General features: G+C 48.9%; 1 protein-coding gene across 1 annotated transcript in view; it reads left to right on the top strand.

Annotated features, from left to right (window-relative positions):
- The window catches only part of SNTG2 (syntrophin gamma 2), a gene marked incomplete at its 3' end in the record, with an annotated part of 187,932 nt that overhangs the window by 86,953 nt on the left and 73,336 nt on the right, over positions 1-27,643 (top strand). The window contains exons 5-8 of the mRNA XM_082642418.1: positions 8,093-8,136; positions 8,249-8,290; positions 17,557-17,644; positions 22,727-22,818. Of these exons, the coding sequence (XP_082498544.1) occupies positions 8,093-8,136; positions 8,249-8,290; positions 17,557-17,644; positions 22,727-22,818 (266 nt within the window). The remainder of the gene's footprint in view (positions 1-8,092; positions 8,137-8,248; positions 8,291-17,556; positions 17,645-22,726; positions 22,819-27,643) is intronic.

Consider the following 27,643-nt stretch of genomic DNA (forward strand, 5'->3'; position numbering starts at 1 on the left):
CACCCCAGCCAGCAACCCAGGTGTCAGAGTTTCTCCTGGGAGGCGAAGCACTCAGGGGAGGGGACGGGAACTGGGGTCCCTACTGCTCCTGCGGGGGCAGCACCCTGCTTCGCTCCCCCCCACCCCGAGGAGGGCAGATGCCCAGTCGTCCCAGGAGAACAGTCCAGAGGTGGAGAGTTTGTCTCCAGCGCTCACTGTGGGGACCAGCGAGGTCGGCGGCCTGCCGTCCACCTGGCGTTGCGTCTAGGAATCAGGCGGCCGTGGACCGTTAGGGCAGAGCAGAGTGTAACCCCTTTATTCAGTCATTCATCCACAGACGGACCTGGCCGCCTTCGGCAGCCACCGTACGGAGATTAAACTCTGGTCTGGGCATTCAGGGCGAACGCTGCCCGTTTTCTCCCACCCGTGTCCCGTGGGAGAAAACAGGCGGTAAATGAACAGATCATAGTACGCGTTCAGACAATGCCAGCTGCTATGAGGAAAATTAATCAGTGTTGGGGTGCGGAGTGATGGATAGAACATCGTGGTTTTATAGGGCGCTCGGTGGGAGTCTCTCTGTGGGTGACATTCAAGCAAATATTTGAATCACCCAGAGTAAGGGGTGAGCAGGCCCCGACACGGCATCCTGGCCCCGGAAGGGAGGAAGGGTGACAGCTCGGTGCAGGGAGGGGCGTGCTCGCTCAGAAACAGGAAAGCCAGCGGGGCAGGGGTGACTGAGGAGGGAGGCGAGGGAGGGGCGTGAGATTCGGGGTGGGGGGAGCTGCAGCAGGTCCTCGGGCCTCGCGGTCCTGGGGCAGGACTTGGATTTTCTTAAGGAGGTAGAGGGGTCGTTTGAGGACGTCCCAAAGCAGGATCATAAGATAGGTCTTACGTTAAAAAAACACTCGGGCTGCTGCTAGGAGAATACATTCCAGAGTCCCGGGTGAGTTAGGGCACCAGCAGAGAACTGGCCTTGGAGTCTTGAAGGAAAAGCCCAGTGAGGCCCTTTGCCCAGTTGTGGCTTCACATTCCTCATTGCAGGGTCATGTTTGGGTCAGGTCGTGGGGTCCTCCTCGCTGAGGGCAGGGAGGCTCCCCATCTGGGCCGGGGAGCCGGATGTCATTCCTGGGTCCTCAGGCATCACAGAGGCTCTCAGATGGCCTTGTGACCGTCCACCCAGAGACTCTGCTGGAGAAGCAGGTGATGGTCTCGTCTTATCCCTGTGAGAGCTCGGCCCCTGGCCGGGCTCTGACCAAAGGCTCCGCCCGTCCAGGCCCTGCTGGTGGTCCGGGGTCCTGCTGTTTCTGGAGGATTCCAAGGGGTGCAGAACTTGTTGCTGGCAGTCCTGGGTTCTGTGTGAGGTCCGGCTCAGCTGCTGGACCTGTCAGTTCTCAGGGGTGCACCCTACACACCTGCAGTCCCGCTCCTGCAAGGTGCTGAGCGCACCTGCCCAGGCCCAGCTGCTCCAGGGACAGACGTCCTTGTCCACCAGGGTGTCCTGCCCATGTACCCAGAAGGGCCAGTCACCAGGAATGCTATTAAAACCCTAGAACCACCAGGGGCCATAGGATTTAATGCCAGTCTAGAAAGGTCACTGCCTAGGTTTTGTGTGATTGTGGTGCCCATCCTAAGAACGCAGACTTATGGCCTCTGTCCACATTCTTTGAACTTAATTCTTCTGTGTGGCTCTTCCGTCCCCTTGCCCAGAAGTCTCCCCTGACCCTCTGCTGCTTACATGTTAAGTGCTCAGGCTGGACATCTGAGCCCTTCTCTGTGTTACTGGTGATTCTGCAAACCCAGACATGAGCCCTGCCCCTGTGTGAGGCCTGGCACCCCGGTGCCCCTCCTATCCCCCGCCTTCATGCCCACAGGGAGCTCTGCTTCCCGCACACCCGACCTAACCTGCGAGGCTGCATGCGTGCTCTGTGATAAGTACACGACGGGCACACACATACATGCACACGTACACGTGCACACACATAGGTGTGAGGTACCTTGAGTTAGACACACATCTTCTTAATAACATTTTATGTTTCTGGAAAGCAAAAGCAGTGTTGGGCCGTTCTCCAATCCTCCTTTTAATCGTTGGTCACAGCGGCTTGCTGTTAGTAATTACCACTTCGTACTTTATAAAAATAAGCAAGAATGAGGAGATTTTCTACAATTGAATGAAATTTAAATATATTATTTCTAATACTGCAAAAACGTAGAAACCCAAAACAAACTGTATACAACAAATAAACGATGAAGAGAAACATGGATGACAAAGAGGCTTAGAGTTAGAAATTGTCATCTTAACAGCAATTTCTTACATTGAAATAATGCTTGTGTGACTTTCATTTTCTTTTTTTTTAACTTTTATTTTATATTGGAGTATAGTTGATTAACTATGTTGTGTTAGTTTCAGGTGTACAACAAAGTGATTCAGTTGCACATATACATGCATCTATTCTTTTTCAAATTCTTTGTGTTTTCATTGGGTCTTCATGACTGGACAAGGCAGGTGTGGCTGGCTGTTCACACTCGTAGGTCAGGGAACAGAGAAACGGTGGTTCGCCCAGTCTCACTCTGCCAGGAAAGGGAGGCTTAGTTATAAACCAGATTTTTCTGTCTCTGAACTCAGTTCTTCCTCCATACCATGTCATCACATTACGTACTAGTAAAATCCGTTCACAGCCGAGGTTTAATTCAGTTACCATCATAATGTTTCAGTAAGGATTTGGATGGGCAGGCTGCACCCTGTGACAGGTTCGGTGCTTGTATTCAGGAGACAGATGGGACAATTAGAATATATCCAGACAACTGAACTAAAAAGTAGGGAGGGGGGAAGTTTGTCCCATTAGGAGGGTAAAAAGAATTAGGATCCTTTAGCCTTTTTTATGTGGAGCAGTCATCATTACCTGCAGCTGGATGGTGGGATCATAGAGGACATTTCTGTGACAGCTGAGTGTGGATGGAAATGGGGCGGCTGTGTCCCTTGTGAAGACGCTGCACGTTTGCACAGAATGACCGTTACTATCGTCCAAACACAGGTATCACCCCAGGGTGAGGGGACCAAGCCCATGCCTAGGAGCTGCACGCTCACCCCGACCGGCACAGGGCTGGAGGGGGGAACCTGAGTGCAGGGGACCCTCCGCCTTTTGAAGCCACAAGATCCATCGAAACGGGACTCCTCACACTTACTGAGCCAATTTCAGGGGGATGTTGGAGCTTCCTGGGGTGTGAGGTCCCCTGAGACACCCACTTTTTATTTTTCTCTAGAATATTCACCCGTATTTGGTGTCTTACAGCCGTGAAATGCCGCCGTTATACAAGATTTGTGATTAACTTCTTTTCACATCTATGACATTTCATTAATTTGATTTTGCTGAATTCAGTGGAAACCTTTATCTTCCCCTCGATCCTTGCATCCCTCTGGTTCCCTCTCCTCCGTCTACACGTCAGCCCCTCATCTGTGTTAATTCTGAGGCCACTTAGCACCCCTCCCCACTGCATAGTCCAAATGTGTGGTCCAGGCTTAGGGAAGCAGAGGTTGCAGAGCCCGGGCGACCTTTTCAGAGAATGCGACCGTCTTGCTGCCTGTCCCACTGGTGTCGGGGGTTCAGACAGCGGGCCTTTGCCTCTGTCCGTGTTAACTGCAGCCCCTGACCCCAGCAGCAGGGCCTGCTGTTGCCCCATCTCAGTTTTGTGCTGCAAAGGACATGGCTTTGGAAACGTAAGATCTGACGCAAATATTCGAGCCAGTGTGTCTCACCAATAGTTGCTAATTTCTTTCTAGACTCTGTTAATATTTAACAGAGTCCTGTTTTAGACGGTGTAGCCTGAATCTGACTGAATTTGTGTAGAAGTAGAGAGAAAGTCCTTTCACCTCAGGAAGAGATTGTGGAGCCAGATTTGGAATTTTTAGGTCAGGCTTTCCTGACCCTGCTTCCTAGAACAAACCAGAATCTGCTCCTGTTGCCACAGGAGCTGGCTATAGGGTGAAAGGAGACCCTTCCCACACCCTGGATCCAGATGGAAGTGCAGCTCCTTGAGTGAAGAATATTTCAGCATTCTTTCTCCTTCATTGTTAATGAATCAATGAAAAATGTGCTTTGAAAGCTATCAAAATAAGTAGAACTTGGAACAGACAATAAAAATTGACTTTGTAGCTGAACGAGGAATGTTGGAACCTGGACAAGACATACTAGATATATCAGAATCTTGGAAGGATGCACATTAAATGTTGCAGGTTTAATTTAAATTCCACGTGGGAAGAGCCTTCATCTTCGGTAGCTGATTGCTAAGAGCGAAATGCAGCAGAGAATTTGGCTGCCAGGCTGCCAGCATGTTCTTACTGTTGAAGGATCACTTGATGTTAAGATCAGAGGGAGGCAGGTTGGCAGCAAAGAATCCAGTTGCTATGGCTACAGAAGGTGTCTGAGAGGCTCTCCATACAAGTCCTTCTGTCCTGGACCCACTTTGTCTTTGCTCCTTGGATCCTCCTAACACCATCCACTGTGTCAGCTTCCACAGTTGAGGGCCATCCTGGAAGATGGAAGTACTTTTTCTTTTTTTTTTTTTTTAAAGCTTTGCTTATCTGCTGGTGCCTGACTTACGTCCTTCCCTATGTGACAGAGGATGTCACAAGCCTGCATCTGACATTAATTTATTTTTTATTCATTTTTGCTGTGTTGGGTCTTTGTTTCTGTGCGAGGGCTTTCTCTAGTGTGGCGAGCGGGGGCCACTCTTCATCGCGTTGTGAGGGCCTCTCACTATCGCGGCCTCTCTTGTTGCGGAGCACAGGCTCCAGACGCGCAGGCTCAGTAGTGTGGCTCACGGGCCCAGTTGCTCCGTGGCATGTGAGATCCTCTCAGACCAGGGCACGAACGCGTGTCCCCTGCATCGGCAGGCGGAATCTCAACCACTGTGCCACCAGGGAAGCCTGCCCCGGTACTTTTTAATTTTAATTTACAAGATACTTTGAAATGGCTGAAATATCTTGAGTTACTTAAAGAATTTAACTCCCCCCATTATCAATAACACATAACCTCCCAGGGCCCCTTGTAAGATGGGAAGAGAAACCTTGTTAGCACTTCCATGGACCAACATTTAATCCCCACTGTCCAGTGAGGTGATAGGATAATCTCCCTGTGCAGGGGGCCAACGGAAGGTTGGAGAGGTCTAGGGATTGAACCAGAGCAGAATGTGGAAATGAATCCTGTGCCCCTGAGTCTGCTTCTGAGGCAGTGTAAGCGGCTGGCCCCTCGGAGGTCTCCCCAGGGTGGGGTCAGCCCCGTCTCTCTTCCCATGGACCGCTTGGTGGTGACAGTGTCCACACGTGGCCCGTTCTGGGGCGTAAAGGACTCAGTGCTTGTAAAGGATGATGAAGAGGGTTTTAGTCATTATTAATCCAGGTGTTCAGTGCACATGAGACTGTTTAAGAAGTGTTCTCATTTTCTAATACTACCCAGAAGTTTATGTGAATGAATATTTAACAAGCGTCTGAATTTTACAAAGACTAATTAATTTGCAAAAAGAACAGTTTCCGTTATAACACAATTGTATTGCAAACAATGATTAAATTTACACAGTCTCACATAACACTATAGTAATAGCGATTAATTTGACTTGAAAAGGCAAATATAACAGAAATAGAAAATATCTCATTGTAGCTAGTTTGCATGTTTGAATGTTTATGTGGGTTAAAATACATGACGCTGTATTTCCATCTTACATCCTGATGTAATGACAAGATTACCACAGAAATAAACTAGAGCCGTTTTCCAGCTGAAATCTCCGAACCTAGCTTCATCTCACCAAAGAGCTTATTTAGGAACAGTAATTAAAATTTTAAATTAAAATCAAATTTCCGTGGTTTTATTTTATCATCCACTTTACCACTTTTTAATTTGTTTCTTTAGAACTAAAAGTGTCCAACAAAGAGAAAACATTTCAAAGATTTAACTGGGAAGTCTTTTTAATTAGCTTTGCTTTAACGACAGAGAGACAGACAAGAGACAGAGAGAGACAGAGACAGGCAGAGAGAGACAGAGACAGAGACAGAGAGACAGGCAGGGAGAGACAGAGAGATAGAGACAGAGATAGAGGCAGTGAGAGACAGAGACGCAGAGACAGAGAGACAGACAGACAGGCAGAGAGAGACAGAGAGACAGAGATAGGCAGGGAGAGATAGAGACAGAGATAGAAGCAGTGAGACACAGAGGCACAGAGACATAGAGAGGCAGAGACAGAGAGAGACAGAGGCAGAGACAGAGAGAGACAGAGTGACAGAGGCAGAGAGACAGAGAAGACAGAGAGAGACAGAAAGAGACAGAGAGACAGGCAGAGAGAGATAGAGACAGACAGAGGCAGAGAGAGACAGAGAGACAGAGACAGAGAGAGGCAGAGGCCAAGAGATAGACAGAGACAGAGAGAGATAGAGGCCGAGATGGGGGAGATTCTGAAAGGGCCCCCCTGTGGAGCTAGAGGGAGTGTATATCTCACCTAATGGGTGACGGAGGTTTTCTGGGCAAAGGCTCAGTGTAAATGAGAACTTTATTAGTTACCTAAAACCATACCATTAACTTCATTAATATAAAGACTGTACTTTATTTTCAACAAAATTTAATACTAGTTAATGACTAGAACTAATATTAACAATTGACATTAAATATTTACCTGAAATTTAAAGAATTCCAGTGTTAATAACTTATTATTTGGTTTCGAATATTTAACCAAAGACTTATAAATTAAAACAAATCTAGAGGAAGGCAAAAATACCTGTGAAAATGTGTTTTCTACAGGTCTCAGCCTGTCTCTAACCCGTGCTGTGGCTGGACCAGCCCTTGTGGCTCTTATGGTCGTACGATGCCTTCAGCAGTAGCCATGAGGGGACTGAAAAAATAAAGGTTCATTGCTGACAGGACCTGGAAATCACACAGCACCCCTGGGTCACACAGAAAGAAGGAGGCTGCCAGCAGAGAGTGCAAGGCCCGGCGTCCTGCTTTCACTGGGGTCGAGGCCGGGGTCTAGGGTTTCCCGGGATCACTCTTTATTGGTGAATTTAAACATAAAGGTGGGAATTTAAAGCACAGGAAGAGGAAAAACAAGGGGCCAAATGGTCAGTTACTGAAGTCAACCAAGGTCTCTAAAGTGCAGGGGCCTCATTGCGGCTCAGGGGCCTCACTGCGGCTCAGGGGCCGGGGCCCTGGCTCCGTCTGCTGTGTGGTTGGCACTCGTCGAGGGGAGCAGTGCTGAGGTCAGGCATTTGCGTGACAAAAGAGGAAAAACAGCTGTCAGGGTTTACACTGCAAAATGCTTTACGTTTGGTGCGAATTCATTCAGTCTTATTATTGAAAGGAGTTATCTCTCTGCCCCTATGAAAATAGAAAAGTGAAGTGGAATAATGTTGTGGAGATTATACTCAAACTTTACAATACAAAGGTTTCCTTTCCTTTTTCCTTTAATATTCTGGGCACATTTTCTTTAATTAAAGCAGTCTATGTAAATGTGTTACCGAGAAAGGGGAAAATGCTGAGTGGCTTCTGGGATTCCTATTTCATTGTCTGTGTCGACTTAGTGAAAAATGGGGATCAGACTTTCCACACATGTAATGAAATCCTTCATTAGGAGGAAGTGACATTTGTGCTTCTCATTGAACAAGGCTCTGCGTTCACAAAGTAACTCTCTTAATGTGCTTAAAATTAGCTGAATGTTTAGCTTCACTGGCTGGGCGAGGGGGGCGCTGGGGCTGTGCTGTTGGCATTTACCCACATTGTGTACACACGTGCACACGCACACACACAGAGACACACACGTGCTCACGTGCTCACATGTCACACATGCGAGCATGTGCACACACAAATGCACATGTTCACCCACAGAGATTCCTGCATGCACACACATCCACGCACACGTGCACACACATACTACACATGCACACGTGTGCGCACACATACACGTGTGTGCACACATACCCACACTCCCAATGCACACGTGTGTGCACACTCACACTCACACCTGCACACACACAATGCCAGTTGCTGCAAACTCTAACCCTAAACCACTGCCAGGAGGAGCACGATGTCTCTGAATCTCTCTTAACACTGTTGCCCCTTTTGCGACCCTGCAGCCCACCAGACAGGGATGTTATTCGTAGGGGACGCCCTCCTCCAGGTCAGTATTTTAAACTTCAGTCCTTGGCTCTGTTGCATGTTAGTTCATGTTAGTGTTGAATTAAGACTCATCAATTATTATCCTTAAAATTCTTAATTTGTCATCTTTTCAGGTTAATGGCATTAATGTAGAAAATGCAACCCACGAAGAAGTGGTAAGTGTACGATATTTTATGGTTTTTGTTCTTTTTATTAGATAGCCTCTCATTCTCATTATTTTTTTCTCTGAAAGTTCATTTCACGGAGTATATTCATAGACACAGAGCTTCAGAAAAGCTTAGAAAGTTTAGGAAGTTGTGTTTCGAAGGGGCCTCTGTGCCACGTCCCTTCACAATCCACACGTCATGGGTCCTCTCTGATGCTGTAAAAGATAGATTTGGTGGCTGCTATTTTAAAGATGGGAGGGTTAAAATTCAGGGAGTGGGGACCCCGCCCAGGTGACCGGAGTGGAGCCTGTGAGGGTCTGCACACCGGCTTCCTCTGGCTTTGTGTGCTTGTCGCCTTGGAAGACGTCTCAGGACGCTCGCCTCTGGTGTGTGTCTGGGATGCTGGCCTGTGGACATGGGGGTCACAGGCTCTGCCCCAACGCCCCTTTCCAGACATGAACCTTGTCCAAGGTCAAGTCAGGCTCCAACACGGCATATTAGTAGGTCGTTAACTAGGTGAAGAATTATTTTAACTTGCTCCAGGCACAGAGGAAAGATTCGCAGGCGGGATGACCTGTTTCTTGGCCTCAAGGGACTTGTAGTTTTAGGTTTAGGTTCAAATGGATGATGTGCTCTCATCTATTTACTTCCTAAACTTAACATTTGGGTTATTTTTCAATCTCTGCAAAAGTTTTCTTTCTTAAGGTAAGAAAATACATAGTAATTCAAAAAGAGACAGTGTACACCTAGGTAACTTTATCCCAGCCCAGGGAAAGTGAAAAGCATTCATCTGAAAAGAAAGACTTTTAACTTAAGTAAATGATGTGTAAAGCTTATAAATGGAGTTATTCCAATACTTGACTGATACAAATATACTTTTTGGACCAAATTATCAAATTACAAGTCTACAGTCTTATGTGACACAAAAGCCATGATTGGAGCACTGCTAATGGCATACAATCTCAGCTTTTCAGACTTATGAACTTCATAAGAATATTAAATTTGTAAAAGACCTCATAAATCACAGTTGCACACTGTGAAACTCATTTTTCAGAGTAAATTCTAGATTCACTTAATCCTAAAAGAAAAAAAGTCAGTTCTGGGCTTCCCTGGTGGCGCAGTGGTTGAAAGTCCGCCTGCCGATGCAGGGGACACGGGTTCGTGCCCCGGTCCGGGAGGATCCCACATGCCGCGGAGCGGCTGGGCCCGTGAGCCATGGCCGCTGAGCCTGCGCGTCCGGAGCCTGTGCTCCGCAACGGGAGAGGCCACAACAGTGAGAGGCCCACATACCGCAAGCAAAAAAAAAAAAAACAACAACAAAAAGTCAGTTCTGCTCCACACAAAAGATCTACAAAATGAGCCTCATCCTGTATATTTTCTCCTGCTTTGGAAAATTTGTACTGCTTTTGGGCAAAGAAAATGTGTTTATTTCCCCCTTTTTAATACACCGTGTGTCCTCATCCATATCAACATACAATATCGTAGCCAACGTAGCAGAGAGTAAACTTTCCATAATTTTATTGGGCAAATTCTGAGACATCTCACTATTCAGAGAGGAAGGAAAAATGATGTTTGGAAAATCACTCAGTGTCACCTGTGTGCAGAGGTTAGTGATGCCTGGCGGGAGGTGGTGTGGGGGCAGCTGGTCCCCCTGAGGGACCCCCAGGCCCACACGTATGGCAGGAGACCTGGCAGCAGGGTCCCCACAGCAGAACCCAGACCGGTGTCCAGTGAGAGTCAGAGCAGGGTCAGCACTCCGTCCTGAAGGGTCTCAGAACGAGAAACATTACAGAACTTCATTTTTATGCAACATGCTCAGAATTTCTTTTTAAAATCTCAAATGTTAAATTAATTTCTAGTCCAGAATGGCAGGCCAGGGTTTTAAGTCCCATGAAAACCATTGATTAAAAACTGCCCTAACTGATAACACTTCACAGACTTGTTTTATGAGGCCTCCTTTTCAAGTTGAAATGAGTCCTTTTTATACACATTTTATTCATGCCCAGCAGCTTGGTTATCACTAAGATCTCAGGACAGATTCTGAGTTCTGGTGATTTTGAACTCGAGAACCCTTAGAAATAAAGTCTTCACTCGTGTTTAAAAAATGGTAGAAATGGAACCTTCCAGGTCTGCTGTTCCAAGCAGCAGCCAGGCCGTCACACCCCCAGAACCCCCGCTCACAGCATCTCGTGGGCCGTCACTCAGCAACTCGCAGCTAGAAGGTGTCCTGAGGGAGCTGAGGCCGGTCGCCTGTTTCTCCAGGTCGTTCGGCAAGTACGTGTGGACCCTCCTTCCCCTGAGCATCCATCAGGTGTCAGCAAGGCCTCTGCCCTCGAGGATGAGCCTCCGCTCTCGGGCCCTGGGCTGTCCGGGCTTCCTCTTCCCCGCGGCAGCCGACTTACTCCCAGCCCCCCACCTCCTCACATCTGCCCTCCTTGGGCGATGGTCACCTTCACTCAGTCTCTGCTCATATGAGAAACTGTCCCGAACACAGGAGGTTAAGGCAGCGTTCCATCTTGTTGGAAGGAACATAAGTGCTATGGAAAGGCTGGACTAAGTAGGTTAGGTAGAGGGAAGATGGATGGATAGAAGGTAGGTAGATAGACAGGTAGACAGACAGACAGACAGGTAGCTGATAGAACATGGGTGGGTGGGTGGATGGATAGAAAAATAGAGATAGAGATAACCGACCAACAGTGTTTTCTCGTGCATGAGTTGGAAAATTGTTCAGAGACATGATTCTCAACCCCGATGTGCACGAGAATCACCTGACACCCGCAGAGGTTTCAGTGGATAGCTTTGGTTCAGCATCACTGCTCCCTAATTCCCGGGCCTCGAAATTAGCAGGGTTCACAGTTGTTGGAATGGGAATCTAAACTCCCAGTAAAGCCACCGGTGTGCTTTGTGGGGCGTCGTCGGTGCAGTAGCACCGGGGGCAGGGGAGTCTGGCTCTTGTTCACGTGCTCACATCCTCCCCTGGGGCCCGGTCCAGGTCGGCCTTGTATAAACTGCTGACCTTGGTAGCAGAGATGCATGTGTCCAGCCCCTATGGCCTTGGGAGACAGAGGACACTCAAACTCTGACGCACGGGACTCTGTGTTGTAGCATTGACCACAGTCGAGCATCCAGACCCTACCTGAGCCCAGTAACCAGGTAGGAGCTTTTCCACGAGGAGAGCAAACACAAAGGTATATGTGTGATTATCCCACTAGCCTCCTCCAGACACTACCTAGAATCCCATCTGCCACGGACACTTCCGGCGCCTGAGGTCTTTGGGCGGCGGGCCCGGGTGGCAGGGCGCCTGCCTGGGGCAGCGTGGATATAGTGCAGAGCCATCTCCGCGTCAGTAGCATGATGACCGTGGGGTGCGTGGGAAGAGCAGCGTGTCCAGCTGTGGGCCACGCCCCCATCGGGATCCAAGCCAACCACCAGCGGGCCTTCCGTCTTGGCGGCAGGGGCGCTCCTGTGGCAGCTCGTTCTCATGTCACAGGTGACAGGCCTAGCCCCCTGTCTGTCTCTGGGGCCACTTCCTGCTCTGGCACTCCTGCATCTTCACAGACTCTCTAGGGTGTTGCCTTATGTCCCCTCAAGTTGAATACACACAATGTCATGATGCAGCTGACCAGCCGGGGGCCGCGAGGGCTGGTGAGATGCTGGGGGCGGGATGACAGAAAGACGGATGACTGGCCTGGCCTGGATGCAGGAGAGTCAGGGTCCACTATTGCTGCTGCTTCTGCTGGCGTTTGCTGACAGCCAGAACCTCCAGGAAAGTGAAGCTTTGGCTGTGTCTGTAGTTGTAACTCAGGTACCGGGAACGTGTTCTATTTGTTCTGGGAAGGAGAACGCATCTGGAGCCATGGTTGTCATTGTAGTAAAAGGTGTTTCCCGACTCCTGGAAGGACTCGCTCCTGCTCTCAGACCAGGGCGGCAGTCCTCCAGGACTGGAAGGGTGTGGAGGGTACAGTCCAGGCGAGAGAGTTCACGGGTCCTTTGATGAGGGGGTGAGGTCGCTCACTCGCCTGAAGCAGTTCTCTCCAGAACCGCACATGAGTGAGTCCCTTGAGCTCCCTTGCCAGCCAGCAGGACGGGCACCTCGGCCGTCAGACACTAGGCAGCTCACCTCCCCGTGGCGCTCGGGGTTGTGAGTGGGGTTGATGCTGGCTGCAGGGGGCCTCAGCTCCATGAACTGCTGTGCTTTGTCTCAGGAGACCTTCCTGCTCACTGTGGCTGTAAGTACAGACGCCGAAATTACTTACAGCACACCAGCCTCAATGTTTAAAGTGTCCTGGTTCTACAAATGAAGCATTTGAGAATTCATATGGCAAAGAGGCAAAATACTGTTGAGAAAACACCGAGCTGCATGCGGTTCACCACGCCAAGCAGCTGGGAGGATCCCTGGGTTCTCACCACAGGCACTGCCACCTGCCGCTGGGGGCAGAGGGTGTGTTCAGGATGATGGCTGGGCCCCTGTGCATCTGCAGAGAAGGTCCTGGATGCAGATGGGCAGGCGGGGGAGGCTTGATGAGCCTCAGGGCCCACGTCAAAAGGCCTGTTCCCAGGAACTTGTCCGTGAGTGCAGAGTGGACCAGCCCAGGGGTCGCTGGGTCACTGTCAGGTAGAAGGACACTCAGACGGGGCTGAAAGCGCGTGTGCAGCCAAGGCTCTGGGGACAGATCTGGGGATTTAGTGGAATAAGGCGGTGCTGAGGGCATCGGCACCATGAGGGCTGGGAGGGCGGAAGTTACCGGCAGGCGGTAGGTCTTGGTGGAGCCAAAGAATACGTCCGTGGAGCTGGAGGTGAGAAGGGCAGGCGTGGGCATCGGGGCTTGGCGCGGGGCGTGGAGGCAGCGGTCCTGACGTCGACAGTGGCGGTGTTAGTGGGAGGGTCGGGGGGGGACCCAACCCCGCAGATGACCGCCAAGGGGCTGGCGGGCCGGCGGGTGCAAGTGTGTGTGTGTGTGTGTGTGTGTGAGTGTGTGTGTGTGGAAGCCTCTGTATTCATATGTGAGTGTGTGTGTGAGCCTATGTATTTGTATGTGAGTGTGTGTGAGCCTATGTGTTTGTGTGTGTGTGGAAGCCTCTGTATTCGTATGTGAGTGTGTGTGTGAGCCTAGGTATTTTTATGTGAGTGTGTGATCCTATGTATTTGAGTGTGTGTGAGCTTATGTGTTTGTATGTGAGTGTGTGTGAGGAGGTGTGAGCCTGTGCATATTTGTCCCACATAAAACCCACATTCTCTTGAGAGCATGTGGAACATTCACAGCAATTGTTCAGGCCACAGAGGAAGCCAAGAATAAGAATAATATAGGTTATGTCCTCTAAGCAAAATGAAAACTGCTTTTAAAACTTTTCTACATATCTGGAAACTATAAAAATAGTTATACTTGTGTAAAAAGAAATGCTAAAGGAAAAAATACAGACACGAACAATGTTGAAACACTTCATATAGAAATTATGGGAAACAACTAAGTAATGTTTAGGGGAAGATTAACAGTTTTTAAGTATGTTCATTAGAAAGCAAGGAGGTAAACAAAAAAGAGCCATTTTTACCTCAGAAGTTTGAAGAAAGAGCAACAGAATGACCCACAAGGGTAAAGAAGGAAATAATAAAGATGAAGGTGCACATTTTTAAAGAATCACAAAACGTAGAGGACAAGTAAGAGAGACATTCAAGATACCGAAAGTTTATCCCAAGTTTGCTCTTGTAATAATACAGGACAGAGAAGCTCTGAAAAGAATTCTAGAAATATTAGTGAAGGTGCAATGGGGCTAGTGATGCAGGGGGTTGTGACCCTCTCAGCAGAGACACGCGGGTGGAGGGTGGAGGGGGATTAGTCACTGGACATCCGTGAAGTGCAGCCCACCACCCGTGTGGAGGAGCAGGACAGGTCTGCGTGCGGACAGGGGTGAACTGCAGATTTGAGTTTAGGCAAAGAGAGTGATTCGGCTAGTGGACATGGTTCCACTGACGTGAAAACAGGGCCAAGAAGAGGACAGACGGCACACGTGGTGTAGTGTGCTTTCCTGTGTGTGCCTCTTTGTTCCCACATGGTCCTGTACCTACACGTGTGGGCCCGGGGCCAAAAGGCACACAGATTGTGAATTCTGCTAGATGTCACCAAAACGCCCTCAAGAGAGAAGGCATTCTTGCAAATGCATAGATGATTTCCAGAAGGACACGCAAGATACACCAGTAGCCATGTGTCTGAGGTGTCCATCCAGGGCTCTGGCATGTGAAAGACACCCATGCTTTCATCGTGTATCTGTTTGTTACTTCCTGTTCTAAAATATCCAGTCATCATATTTCAGTTACAACATTTTAAAGCTGCACTGGCTCCTCAGACATAACCATATGGGATGATTTCTTCACTCCTTGGAAGGCGTCCCGGGTGAGACAACTTTGGAGACTCCCTGGAGAAACTCCTCTGAGGCCGCAAGGCTGCCAGCCCCTGTCCTGGACCCAGTGTCTGTGCCCCAGATTCACAGGTTGGAAGCAGTAACCCCCGGGTGATGATGTCAGGAGGAGGAGCCTTTCGGAGGAGAATCCAGGGAGATGAGGTCATGAGGGTGGGGCCCTGTCCAGTAGGATTAGCATCCGTGGGATGCTAGGGGAGGACACCAGAGCTCGCTCTGTGCCCTGTGAGGACACAGTGAGAAGGTGGCCGTCTGCAGCTAGGATGAAGGCCCTCACCAGAGCCCTGACCCGGCCGGCACCCTGACTGCGGGCTCTGCCTTAGAACTGTGGCAGAGAGTGTCTGTCATCCAAGCCGCAGCCTGTGGCTTTTTTGTTGTGGCAGCCCAAGTAGTTTGCCTGAGACCCAGCAGTTTAAATGGCTCGAGCGGCATTTTAAAAGCTTGGGGAAGATTCATATGAGAGTTGAATCATTCCTAAAAAAGAAATATGTCTGACTCACCGGTAAAACTTGGCGGCCCAGCAGGTGAGTCAGAGGTGGGAAATAGGAACCTGCACCTACTTTGTCAGAGCAGAACAGACGTGCCCGGTGACGGGGACGCAGGCGGGAAGATGCCGGAATTGCTGGTCTTAAATAGATGCAAAAGCAAGTCTGTGTCGCTCTGAGGCAGAGTGGGGGCCCCGCCATCCAGAGCCGAGCGTGGAGTCAGGCTCCCTCCCGACACCCGTCAGTCCGAAGGTCGTGGTCTGAGGGGTAGACATAGCTTTGAGGTCATTCATTGAATTCGGAGGCATTAATGGTCAGTAGTCAAAATATTTTCTCAGACAACACATACATACTTTGAACTAAATTGAAAAAAAAGAAACTGGTGATGAAGTAAAACCTTTTCCTTGTCCAAGCATTTCAAAGTTTGGAAGCATCAAGGCAGAGTAGACACTTGGGATTTGAAAAATAATAATACATTGAAGTTAAGCCCACTGTTTCATCAAAGGTGCACCTGCCTCACGGTTTACTGTTGTTCCCGGATAAAATTAACTTGTCCAAAGTGATGTTTCTTCAAGGGCCTGAGGAACAACGCTGAAGGACTGAGCCATGTAAATATGTGAGCGAGTCTTCTGGGGGCTAATTAGCCTTTATTAGATAGATTTTAATGCTTTAAACTCCATTTTATCTCCAGGAGGACTTGTAACGTTAAATATATGCTCACTTATTGAGGTAGGGGTGTGTGTGTGTGTGCGTGTGTGCAGGCACATGCGGGCAGACCCGCATAACAGAAGCAGCGGGAGAACTTGACCACAGAGCGGGGCACACATCTCAGGCTCGTGCTGTCCACGTGACACCCTGGTCTTAAATTTAAAGCTCCATGAGCCCCCAGGACGAGGCAGGTTCTTTGGTGGCCGTCCCTTACTCAGATGTGACCCACACCCTTGCAGCAGCCACATCCTGAGAGGACGGCGCTGCAGCTCGGGGTCCCTTCGATGCAGGAGGAGAGGGCACAGTGACACCACAGTTTTGTGAGACGCCCTGGGTCGCCCTCGGAGGAGGAGGCGCGTGGGCCCCGTTGCCCTTGACGGCCTGGAGGAGCTGAGGCGATGGCCATTGTCTCTGGGGCCTCGGGCCGGCTGGAGGGTGGTCCCAGCTGGGCCTCAGCTGTTGAGTCGTCCAAGCAGAGCGTCCATCTCATGGCCGCGTTGCTGGGTTTGGTGGGAGCATTTGAGCCCTTCCCTTCTCCCTCCCGTGGGCGGCAGCCCTGACTTCGGGAAGACAGCCCCTGGGGCGTTTCATCCCATGTCTGCACCTGCACCCACCCAGCAGGAGACGAGGGGGCTTCGGGAAGGGGCGCTGGGGTAGGCCCGCCTCAGGGTTCCCGGGGCGCCCGCCTGGTGAGGCGTGAAATGGAGAAAAGGCCTCAGGGTCACGAGATTTGATACGTGGAAGAGACACTCCAGCGCCCGTGGCGCAGGAGGCTGTGGACGCAGGGCCTCGGGGAGAGGGGGACAGACGGGTGCGTGACAAGCCGGGGGCGCCCGTTCACGTCGGCTGGCCCGGGCTGGGGCGTTTGGCGGGTTTCACGGGCCGAGGCAAAGGGGAGGAGCTCAGGCTCGGGGGACACGGAGAACATCCCCGGGGTGACGGGAAAGGCCCTTCTGTGGCTCTCCAGGCAGAAGCAGGTCGTCAGCAGGGGTGTGTTCAGGGGAGGGCCGGGGCCGCGTGGAAGCATCACACGCGTTCCCAATGGGACGCCGGGGGCGCGAACACGTACAGCTTCTTACTCCGGGCTTTGGCTAATGTGTCTGAATCACGTTTGCTTAAACGAGGCAAAGGTTGAGCATTAAAAGCTGACCCTAGAGCTAAAGGAATGAGCTGTTTGTGTTACAGGGGAAGGGCCTGAACCGTGGGGACGGTGACACTGCAGCCGAGAAGGGCGAAGTGATGCCCGTTGATTTCTCCAAAATTAAAATGTCGTTTAAACTTCGAAGCTCATATTTTCGGTTTGCAGTGTCACAGTTAACCAGCTGGCGTGTGTTGCCAGCGTCTGAAATTTGTCAGTTTGCGCGCCACGTGGGTTTCTCACATGACCTGAGTTTCCGGGATGGCGGGGGTTGAGTGTGCAGGGAGCCTGGCCTCTGACCTCTGCTGACATGTGAACATGTGTGTAGCTGAGGCGCCGGAGTCCTGTACCTGGGGACATACAGCCATCCTTTTGTTACGGCGGGTAAGGCTCGCAGGACTTCCAGAGTTTCAAAGGTAATCCTGAACACTGAATTCTCGGGAGACAGGCGAGACGTGTAGGGATTTATTTCTATTTCTGTTCTGGTCACTTTGTGATGGTGAAGTAGCTGTCTTTTGTCACATTCACAGGTGCATCTTTTGAGAAATGCTGGCGATGAAGTGACCATCACTGTCGAGTACCTCAGGGAAGCGCCATCATTTCTGAAGCTCCCATTAGGTAAGGGGGAGGGGAGAAGTTCAAGGGTGTCAGGCAGCACATTATTTATCCAAACGATATGGCACTGGCAGGAGTGTAGATCGTTTCCTGAGCTCACATTCTGAGAGAGGAAAGACACGGAGAGCGCCTCAGCATTGCATGTTCCTAAGACGTCCTGCCCTTTAATCCGTCCACAGACTTTTAAAAGAGGGTGTCCCCAGATGGCGCTTTGTCAATGAATTAACTAAGTTGCCTTCCTCAGGTCGCCTCACTGTGACTGTATTTACCTACACACGCACATGCACACATAGAGGAACAAAGTCTGTATTTAAGATATCTATGTTGACATGAGAAATATTTAATGTAAAAGAGGAAAGAACAGTAAATCTGCACCGTGATGTGTCACCGTCGCCCATGTTTTCCTGCAGAGCTTGTAATTCTCTATTATACCTGATGTGATCCAGCAGGGAAGTGGATCAAAACAGGTATTATGACTGATTCTATTCGGGAGGATGGCTTTACAGAATTTATAAAGTTACTGTCCTTCCTTGATTTAGCGGCAGGGCCTCTGTTGGGTGCTGACCTTGGAACCAGAGGGACTCTGGGCTGAGGTCGGGCCCAGGGGCTGCAGCTCTGCTGGCGGCTCAGCTCTGTCCAGGCTCACGGGGAAGTGGGGCCCCCTCCCCCCACGGCAGCCCCTCTCTTCTCTTTTCCCTTCTCTCTCCGGCTTTTTCTCTCACATGAAGGAACAGCTTCTCTCTTCTGGGCTGACCTTATGGCTGGAATCTTCTCTCTCTTTTCCATCGTTCCCCTGTTGTTGGAGCCTCTGCTGCCGCCCCTGGGCCTGGCCCAGCTCTCTGGGGCCACGGCAGCTGCTGAGACCCGATCTCACCTTTGAATCCACGGTCACAAAAAGGGCCATTGAACTTCTGGCCCTGCTCCCCATCCATCTTCCTGAGTAACCGAGCAAATCGGTTTCAGCAGCTCGATTTTTGTCCCCATCAGACCTCAACCTGGAAACCATGCTGCTCACTGATCTAAGAAAAACTGACGATTCCCCCATGGGTATGAAAATACATCAGTAGGATTCATCACACGTCCTCACTTCTAAAAAGACCAACATGAGAAATCAGGCCACAAGTTCAAAGAGAAATAAATGCTATACACAGCACAAGAGTTTACTGGGGTTTCACAGTGATTCTTCCAGAATAGGGTAAAAGGCCCACGGACAGCCAATCCCAAGCGTTCGCCTGGGGCCCAGGTGTTTGGCACCTGTGAGTTTACAGCGTCGTGTAGCCGTGGGGGGCGTGTGTACAACTCTGCCTAGACATCTCTCCTGCGGGCACCTGTGTGTGTAGAAAGCGGCGTCACCTGACGGTGTGTCTGGGAGGGCACAGGAGGTGGGAGTAGTCTCCTCTGGAGACAGTCAGTGCCGACTTTGATTATTTTGCATAAATTCAGACTCAGACTTTTTATGAAATAGAATTCACATAACATAAAATTCACCATTTTAAGGTGCATGCTTCGGCAGTTTTTAATTTTTCACTGTGCCGTGCAGCCATCACCACTATCCCATTCCAGGATATTTCCATCACCCCAAAAAGGAACTTTGTACCCATCATCCCCTCCCCTAGCCCCTGGAAACCACGAATCCTCTTTGGGTCCCTGTGGATTTGCCTGTTCTGGACGCTTCACGTAACTGGGGCTGTGCAGTGTGTGGCCTTTCGTGTCAGATTTCTTCACTTGGCATGTTTTCCAGACTCATCCACAAGGTACCCTGTGTGCAGGTGTTTCATTCCTTTTTTTGACGGAATAATTTCCATTATTTGGAGAGACCATGTTTTGTTTCTCTCTTCATCAGCTGACGGGCAGGCGGCTTGTGTCCATCTGGGGACCGTTGTGCCAGTGCTGGTGTGAGCGTTCATGTATAGGTCTCGGTGGACGTGTTTTCACTTCTCCCGGCCACACACCTGCGAGTGGACGTGCTGTGTCACACGGCAGGTCTGGGTCGGATTGTTGAGGACCTGCCACGCTGCCTCCATGGCGGCTGCACCATCTAACACCCCACCAGCCCTGCACGAGGGCAGCGTGGCTGCTATAGATCACGGCTCATTTTTGTAGGTTACGTGTTTTGGTAAATACTCATTGAAACTATTTGTGTTGTATTCTTGTCCAGTAGTTGTTTTTTGACACTATTTTTATTATTAATAATTATTGACACTGATTTTTTAAAAAATAACGGGTTTAAGTAGTGATAACCAGAAACAAATATTACAATGTTCAGATCTCTCTTTTGGGATGTAGATGAAAGGATGCTCATTCACCAGCAGTAAGTTGATGGGAACCTAGAGCGCATGAGTGACGGTCAGGCTACAACCCACTCACTCACTTGCTCGCTCAGCCCCCCCTTGGGGTTGACTTCGCAGAGTTAGTGTCTCCAGTGAGAGCATCTGGAGAATGAAGGAAATTAGAAATATTTTGATTTCGCTCCCAAGTCACTGATGAGCTAGTTATGGAAACAACACATGTGCCATCAGGAAGGAGCTGCAGATAGAAGATGTAGTAAGAAGTAGGTGGAGCTGCTGGCAGAGCAGACTCTGGGTCCAGAAGCAGTTCTGTGTGTGGGGAGCTGGTTGCAGGATGTTTGGAGGGTTAGGAAAACGGGCAGGAAGCCAGGTGGTCAGATGCAGTGAGAACTAGTGTTCAAGCAGAGTTAAGTTGCTGTCATGTTCTCAAACCTTCTTGGAGCTGTTCAGTCCATCTCTCCGCCTGCAGGGATGCGGTATGGGGTGTTTTACAGACGTGTCGGGCCTCACAGACACTCCGGACACGGGGGTGGGAGTGGGTGCATGGAAGTGCATCCATCGGATTCCACGTCAGCTTCACGTGCTTCTTTCCTTAGGAGTGTGGAAGCGGGAAGCATTGCCTACTTGTTACGACTTGTCCTGCTGCCGGGCCGGCCTCAGTGTTTCTTTCCCCTCCTCAAGCACCCAGGTGGCGTGTAACAGGCCCTGGTTTTGCTCAGGGGTCAGTAAGGGTCTCCTTTACTGTATTTCCCAGATGCTTCTGCTTCTCACAGCAGGGAATTTGCACAGTCAGGGCGCCAAGTGTGTCGCAGCACCCCAGAGAGAGTGGACGGAATCCTGCCCACGCTCATATTCTGGCCAGAAAACATTCGGGTGGGGTCGTAAGGACGTAAAAGAGCACAGCCTCCCTCTTGAAGCTGTTTGCCGACATTGGAGGTGGCCTGGAAGCATCAGTATGAAGACCCATGAATTTATCTGATTTTGTTGAGAGGTTGAAAGCTCTGGCTGTCCTGTCTAGTGTTTAAAGGGAAATTAGGTTGATGGAGCACCTGCTTTACCTGGACTGTGCCAGCTGCTTTGAAGGTGAGCCCATAAACGCATTCACGACTTTTCAAGGAGAAAACTGAGATCACAGAAGTAACTTGCACGATATCCCACTAGTTTTCCTCATCTGTGAACTGGTGATGATAATAAATAACAACCACACCTGAAGCTTGTGTGTCAAAGTAGTAAACACAGCGACATCGCGAGGCTCTCAGTTCCGTCCTCAGTGACACGGATGCTGGTGACACGTGTGCCGCAGACCCTCAGACCTGACGGTGAAGACTGGGCAGGACAGGACGAGGTGGGCCCGGGGTCCCTGCTGTGGAACCCCCTCGGCTCCAGCCCTTTACTGTCATTTGGGAACTTTACCCCAGTAAAATTTTTTGTCATTTTCCAAGAAAGTGAGAAATCTGGATTTTTAATGCAGTGTCTTGGCTTTGATCAGAGAAAACCGATTTGCAGATCAGACTGAGCTTCACCTGCCAGTTTGGAACCTCTGCCTAATGTGATTTATCCCCCGAGTATTTGGCTTTTGAAGGCTAACGCTAGCTTTGAAATTTTTCAAGCTAAAAGAAAATGAAGGGCCCGTGTATCAGGCTGGCACCCGCTTCGGCCGGGGCGCCCCTGACCCTACACAGCCCATCGGGGTCCTTCCCGTCGCCCATTTTGATAATGGGAGATGCGGGGTCACTGGCTTCTCCCTGAAATTGCTGACTGAGTCAGGAGGGCAGCGGGTGAACCTGTCCATGGCGGCACCTGGGGCCACCGAGTCGGTCTTGCTGGTGCGTCATGGTCAGGAGGAGGGCTCCCTACTCGCAGAGGGGGCACGGACTTCCTTCTGCCTGCTGCGCTGGCGCCCGTCTGGTGTCCCGTGAGGGGTCCTGGGCACGTGGTCAGGGCCAATGTGCACTGAGGGCCCGCTGCCACTCCTGCTGTCCACCTGGGGCGCTGGTCTTTCGGGCGAGGCTTGGGGGCAGCTGGTGCTGCCCCACCTCACCTGGCGCATCCAGGGCCGCAGTGGAGGGCAGGGCGGGGGCTGAGCGGTGGCGGAAGGGTGGGGACAGGACCTGCCTGGTGCTGGAGCGACAGGACAGAGATCCCTTTCCATCCTGTACTTCCTGAAAAGAGGACTGTGCTCGGGAAGGGCCCTGACTTGCCCGAGACAGACACTCGACTCGGACCCTCTGTTCATCCAGGACCCGTGTTCCAGGCCCAATGGCAGCTCCCTGCTCCCTCCCCAGTCCAGAGCTGCTTCCTCTTTTTATAAATATCACTTTCCTCAAACTTACCTGATTGGTCTTTCTATTTTTCACTAAAGCAACTTGCAGTGCAAAGATAATCAGAAAATGTCAAACAAATAATGTAAAAATTAACATCGGAAAGTCAAGAATTAGTGTGGGAAATTAGCATCGTTATCCCAGCGGTGGGGAGGGCAGGTTCATGGAGCCCCCGGGGCCAGCGGACCGGCTTGGAGAGGCCGTTGTCTCTCTGCACCTGGACCTGGTGCAGCCCCGGCAAGAAGCCGGTCCTGCCCTCCTTCTGCCGGGCGTTTTGCGGGGTGCAGACGGGGACGTCCACATGGTGGGCGGGCGGCGAGGGGCCAGCGCTGGCTGCACAGCCCATACCAGCAGCTGCTTCCCCCAGGAGCTTATCTGGGGACCTCCCTAGGTGACCCCCGTAGGTGGACCTGCGAGTAACGTGCTGCGACTCCTCTGGTGGCTCCATCTGCAGTGAGTCTCTGTTTCGTTTTCAGGGTCCCCAGGACCGTCTAGCGAGCCTGGCAGCGGGACCTCCTCACCCCTCTTTGACAGCGGTTTGCATCTGAACGGAAACTCCAGCAACACAGTAAGCTCGCTCCTCCTCACCTTTGATTTAACCAGAAGCTCCCCTGGCAGATTTAGAAAGCCCTCGCTGCCCGTTTCAGAGGGAGATTCGAACATGGGTGTAGGATGTGCTTCCGTGTGCGTTATTCCCACGTGGACGCCTGGTCTTTCACCGTAGGGTACTTTCAGCTCCGAATTCACAATATCTCGGGAACAGGCCTGAGTACATAATTTTGAGGTAGAATGCGGAGTCGTGGCTCCAATTTTCATCGGAACGTGACGGTGGGAACTGCCAGCGTTTGTCCTCAGGAAGCTTCCTCCAGACTCACAGGAAAGGGGTTCATTCCCAAGTTAATGGAATCACCTAGGAAGCGTGATGCTGTGTATTTACAGTGAGTTTCCATCATCCTCCAAATCTTCACCTTCCCAAGAAAACCAGAGTTGAGCAGAAAGAGAGGGCTGCAGGTGACCTGGGTTTGGACGTCTGTCCCCTCCCCCAGGGAGGCCTGGCCTGACCCAGACCCCGGCTGGGTGGGCCCTTAGAAGAGCCAGCATCCAGGGTGTGGTCTCATCAACCACTGAGCCGTTAGTGGATACAGATTAGACTCCTGTAAGCAGCTTGAAAAATGTTTTCTTGGAAATCATATCCACTCGCACCTTCCGACCACCACCTACCTGACCGGCAGGCAGAGCCAGAGGAAGTGATTCATGTTTGCACAGTCCATTCTTAAAATACCATTCTTTTCCATTTTAAACCCTTTAATATAGTTCTTAATATTTAAAAATTGCGTTTAGGGTCTACGTGAGTTATGAAGCAGAATAATAAAACAAATGTCCCTGAACTCAAGACTCAAATCGGTACTAGGAACATTGTCCCCAGCTTATACGGCCGCCTGTGTGTCACTCCCATATCCCATTTTCTGGCCTTCCCAAAATAAACAGCATCCTGAATCTCGAGTTTGTCACTGGCTTGATTAAAAAAAAAAAAAGTTTATCCATATGTATAGATCCCTAAAATATACCATTTCATTTTGAGGCTTATGAAATGTTATTCTGTCATAGCCTTCTGGGATTTACATTTTTACCTGCTATTATGTTTTTGAGACCCACAAATGTTATGTATGTCCCTGGTTCTTTTTTGCTTGTTTGTGTTTTCCTGCATTATATTTAATTGTGTGAATATACTGCAGTTTATTTACTGATTATCAGTCATCACTAGACACTTGGCTTTTGTTTCTTCGTTTACTCTAGTCTGCTGTCACTGAAACCAGGCTGCCATGAACATGCTTATAAATATCTCTTGGCTACAGACCTAGAGCTAGAATTTCTGGCCACAAATGATTCCAGTGTCTGATTTTCAAAACAACGACAACTTATTTTCCCAGGCGGCTGTCCCAGGTCACCATCCCAGCAGCAGGAGGCATTCCAGGTGGCCATGGCTTCTCAGGGTTCCATGCTCTGGGTTCATTTTTCCAAGCACAGGGGTATTTGGTGGCTGCTCCCAGGTTGGCTGAGGAGGTCTGTTTGCCTCTCCTGCTTGCGGTTACTTTGCTTTCTCCCCTTCCGTGACGTGCGTCCACTTTCACCCCTTTACCTGTAAAGCTGTTTGTCTTTTCCTTCCTGATCCCTTGGGAATCTCCATACACACTTGGGATTAATATTTTGTTGAATTTGGGTCTCAAATCTCTGCTCACAATTTACAGCATGTGTTTCGTTATATTTATGCTACCTTTTGATAAATGGAAGTTAATCTCTGTGTAGCCAAGTGTGTCCATTTCTTTCTGGTAGAGGTTGTGGTTTTAGGATCTGGTTCAAGACATCCTTTCTTATCCTAAGATCATAAAGATGTTTCCTTGTATTTCTTTTCCTAAATATTTTTAAGCTTTGTTTTTCACTTTAGGTCTCCAAAGCATATGAGGCTTATTTTTGTAAAACACATGAAAGGCTGGGACCCAGATTCATTTTCCAGGGTAACCAGTTGTTCTAACCCATGTCCTCAGTCACTGTGATCACAGCGCATGTTTCCTGGTCTTGGGTTTATTGCTGAGACCTTGGTTGTATTCTGATGGCAATATCAATACCAGAACCACACTGCTTAGTTACTCTGTATTTATAATAAATTTTGTCACTGTAGCCTATGCTGTCTCACAACGTCCTAAGTCTTTGTATTTTTTTCCATTCTCTCTCACTTACCTTTTTCTTGTGGACTATATGTAATCCACATTGAGTACAAGGAGTGACCACAAAGTTTTAGTATTTGGAAGACTAGGATCTACCGTATCTCTGGATTGGAGAAGAAAATGGGCTCCACTCTGCAATTTGTTTTATCAAAGGAAATGAGTTGGAACCTTCCTCAGACACAGAGGGTTTAGGCAGTTTTCGTTGGCTGCACTTTCAGACATGCTCACATCACTTTCCTTCTCCCAAGACCAGACGTGATGGAGCAAGAGGCAGAGTTTGCCAAGTTCAGAGCAGCTTTACAATCACAGGAGCCCTGGAGGCTGGGTTTCCCCTCATGACTGTGTGCCCCTGACCCCCAACACATTTGTAACCCCTGCTTGTGGAGTTGGGGGAGCCGATAGAATGCGTTTTCACTCTGTCTGGGATTTCCAGAGCCACTCCCAGTGCTACCTTGTGTATTTGACAACTTCCCTGGGTTCTCATTTGAAACTAAATTATTAACTGCTCCCTCCCCAGGTGCTACATCTTCTCCGTCTTCTCTACCCTCCATGAGAAGGAGTCTGCTCACGGCTTCACCCCCAGGCCCCACATTCTCCTCCAGACCCAGGAACAGCTCACACACCTTAAGATTCTAAGTTCATCACCCATACTGCACTATTTTCGTGTCAGAAAACTTACTGAATATTTATAACAACAAAAAGTCTCATTCACATCAGTGTCACTCATCTCAACTGAACGTGTATATCATCAGGTCCTTCTCTCCCTCTGCCCCTGTTTCCACACTCCTGCACGTCCCATTCTGGCTCCCTTGTTAGTGGGTTAGTGTTCATGTTTTCCTTCACAGAGGGAACACAGAGGGGTTATTCCTTGATTACCTGGTTGTCCAAAAATGTTTTCCTTTTTCCTGAGAGATAGCTGGTGCTTTCACCTGGTGTGCTTGGAACTTGGGTGCTGACCCGGTCCTTTGAGGGACTTCAGATGCCAATGTCTCTGCTTTACATGTGGCAGATGCAAGGCTAAATTGTGTCTGACAAGTTTCCCTTTGTCAGAAAACTTTACCAAAAATAAATAAGGAGATGCAATTTAAAAAGAAAGAATTTATGACAGTAAATGCCTGATTTTCTGAGTTAAGAATTTCAAGAGATTAACTCAAAAGATTAGGGTCATTACAGAGAATTGAATGCTCAAAATTGTACAGGAACTATATATCAAAACACAAAACAGAAACAAGATTTTACAGAAATTATAAGGAAACAGATACGAAACTTATAAATAGTAGTTGCAAAAGAAAAGCAGATATAAGAAAAATAAACAATATATTTTAAAATATTAAACAAATAAACACATAAGTTAAACATGGAATTGAGTCTTCTAAATGGAAGGAGGGATGGTCTCCCAGGCAGAGATAATGAATGAGTGAATGATATTTAACTGTTTAATTAAAGTATAAGGCACATGCAGGGAAGTATACACCTTTGGAGAAACAGCTCAATAAATGTTAGAGCACCCTGGTCAAAATATAGCACATCACCATAATCTCAAACTGCTCTCTCCCTCAAAAAATTACTATTATTTTGACCTCAATTACCTCAATTAGATTAATTTTACCTGTATTTGACTTTCATGTGGATGGGGTTGTACTCTTCTGTCTGACCTTGTTGCCAAAAGTCAATCTTAAAATCAACTAGAGAAAGCATAGATCACTTTGAACAATGACAATTTTATTAACAGCAAATTTCTCAATAGTGACAATGGAAGCTAGATAACAGCCCAATAATATTTTCAAAATCATGGAGACAAGAAAAATAACTATTAGTCTATCTTTGTGTTCCTCACAAAACCATCCTTCCAAAACAAGGTAAAAATAGACTTGTTCATAGGAAGAGAATCTGAAAGAGTATATCACTAACAGAATTTCTAAAGACCACATATCAGGAAAAAAAAAAAAAGATCCCAGAAAGGCAGTTGGAGATTAAAGGAGGGGACTATGTATGTGAATCTAAACAAATGTTCTCTGCAGAAAGTAATAACATCACTTAAGTTAATGTCTAATATCTTAGGTTAAGATAAGAGAGCAAATACAGAATACTGAAAACAATGTATGTGGTTCAGAGTGAGTGGACGGGATGTAAAGCATTCTAAAGTCCTACTGTTGTTAAGACACTTCACAAATTAATAAAACACCAGTAAAAATAAAACATCAAATGAAAAAAAGCAAATCAATAACAAAAAAATCCTTAACTAAAATGCATTAAGAAAAAAAGAATAGAAAAATAAGACCATGAAAGAGCCAAACTTAAGGATGTAGCTATGAGTACAGACATAGCAGTAATAAAATCAATATACATAGACTGAATTTACTAGTTATAGTTAAGAACCACAGATTTACTTCAATCTTTAAAATGATTCAAGGGCTTCCCTGGTGGCACAGTGGTTGAGAGTCCACCTGCCGATGCAGGGGACACGGGTCCATGCCCTGGTCCAGGAAGATCCCACATGCCATGGAGCGGCTGGGCCCGTGAGCCGTGGCCACTGAGCCTGCATGTCCAGAGCCTGTGCTCCACAATGGGAGAGGCCACAACAGTGAGAGGCCCGCGTACCGCAAGAAAAAAAAAAAAGATTCAAGTCCTGTCAAGCATCTTTTGACCACAGTGGTATGAAACTAG

The sequence above is a fragment of the Mesoplodon mirus genome (assembly GCF_964341445.2).
Source record: "Mesoplodon mirus genome assembly, chromosome: 14".
In the NCBI taxonomy this organism is placed as follows: domain Eukaryota; kingdom Metazoa; phylum Chordata; class Mammalia; order Artiodactyla; family Ziphiidae; genus Mesoplodon; species Mesoplodon mirus.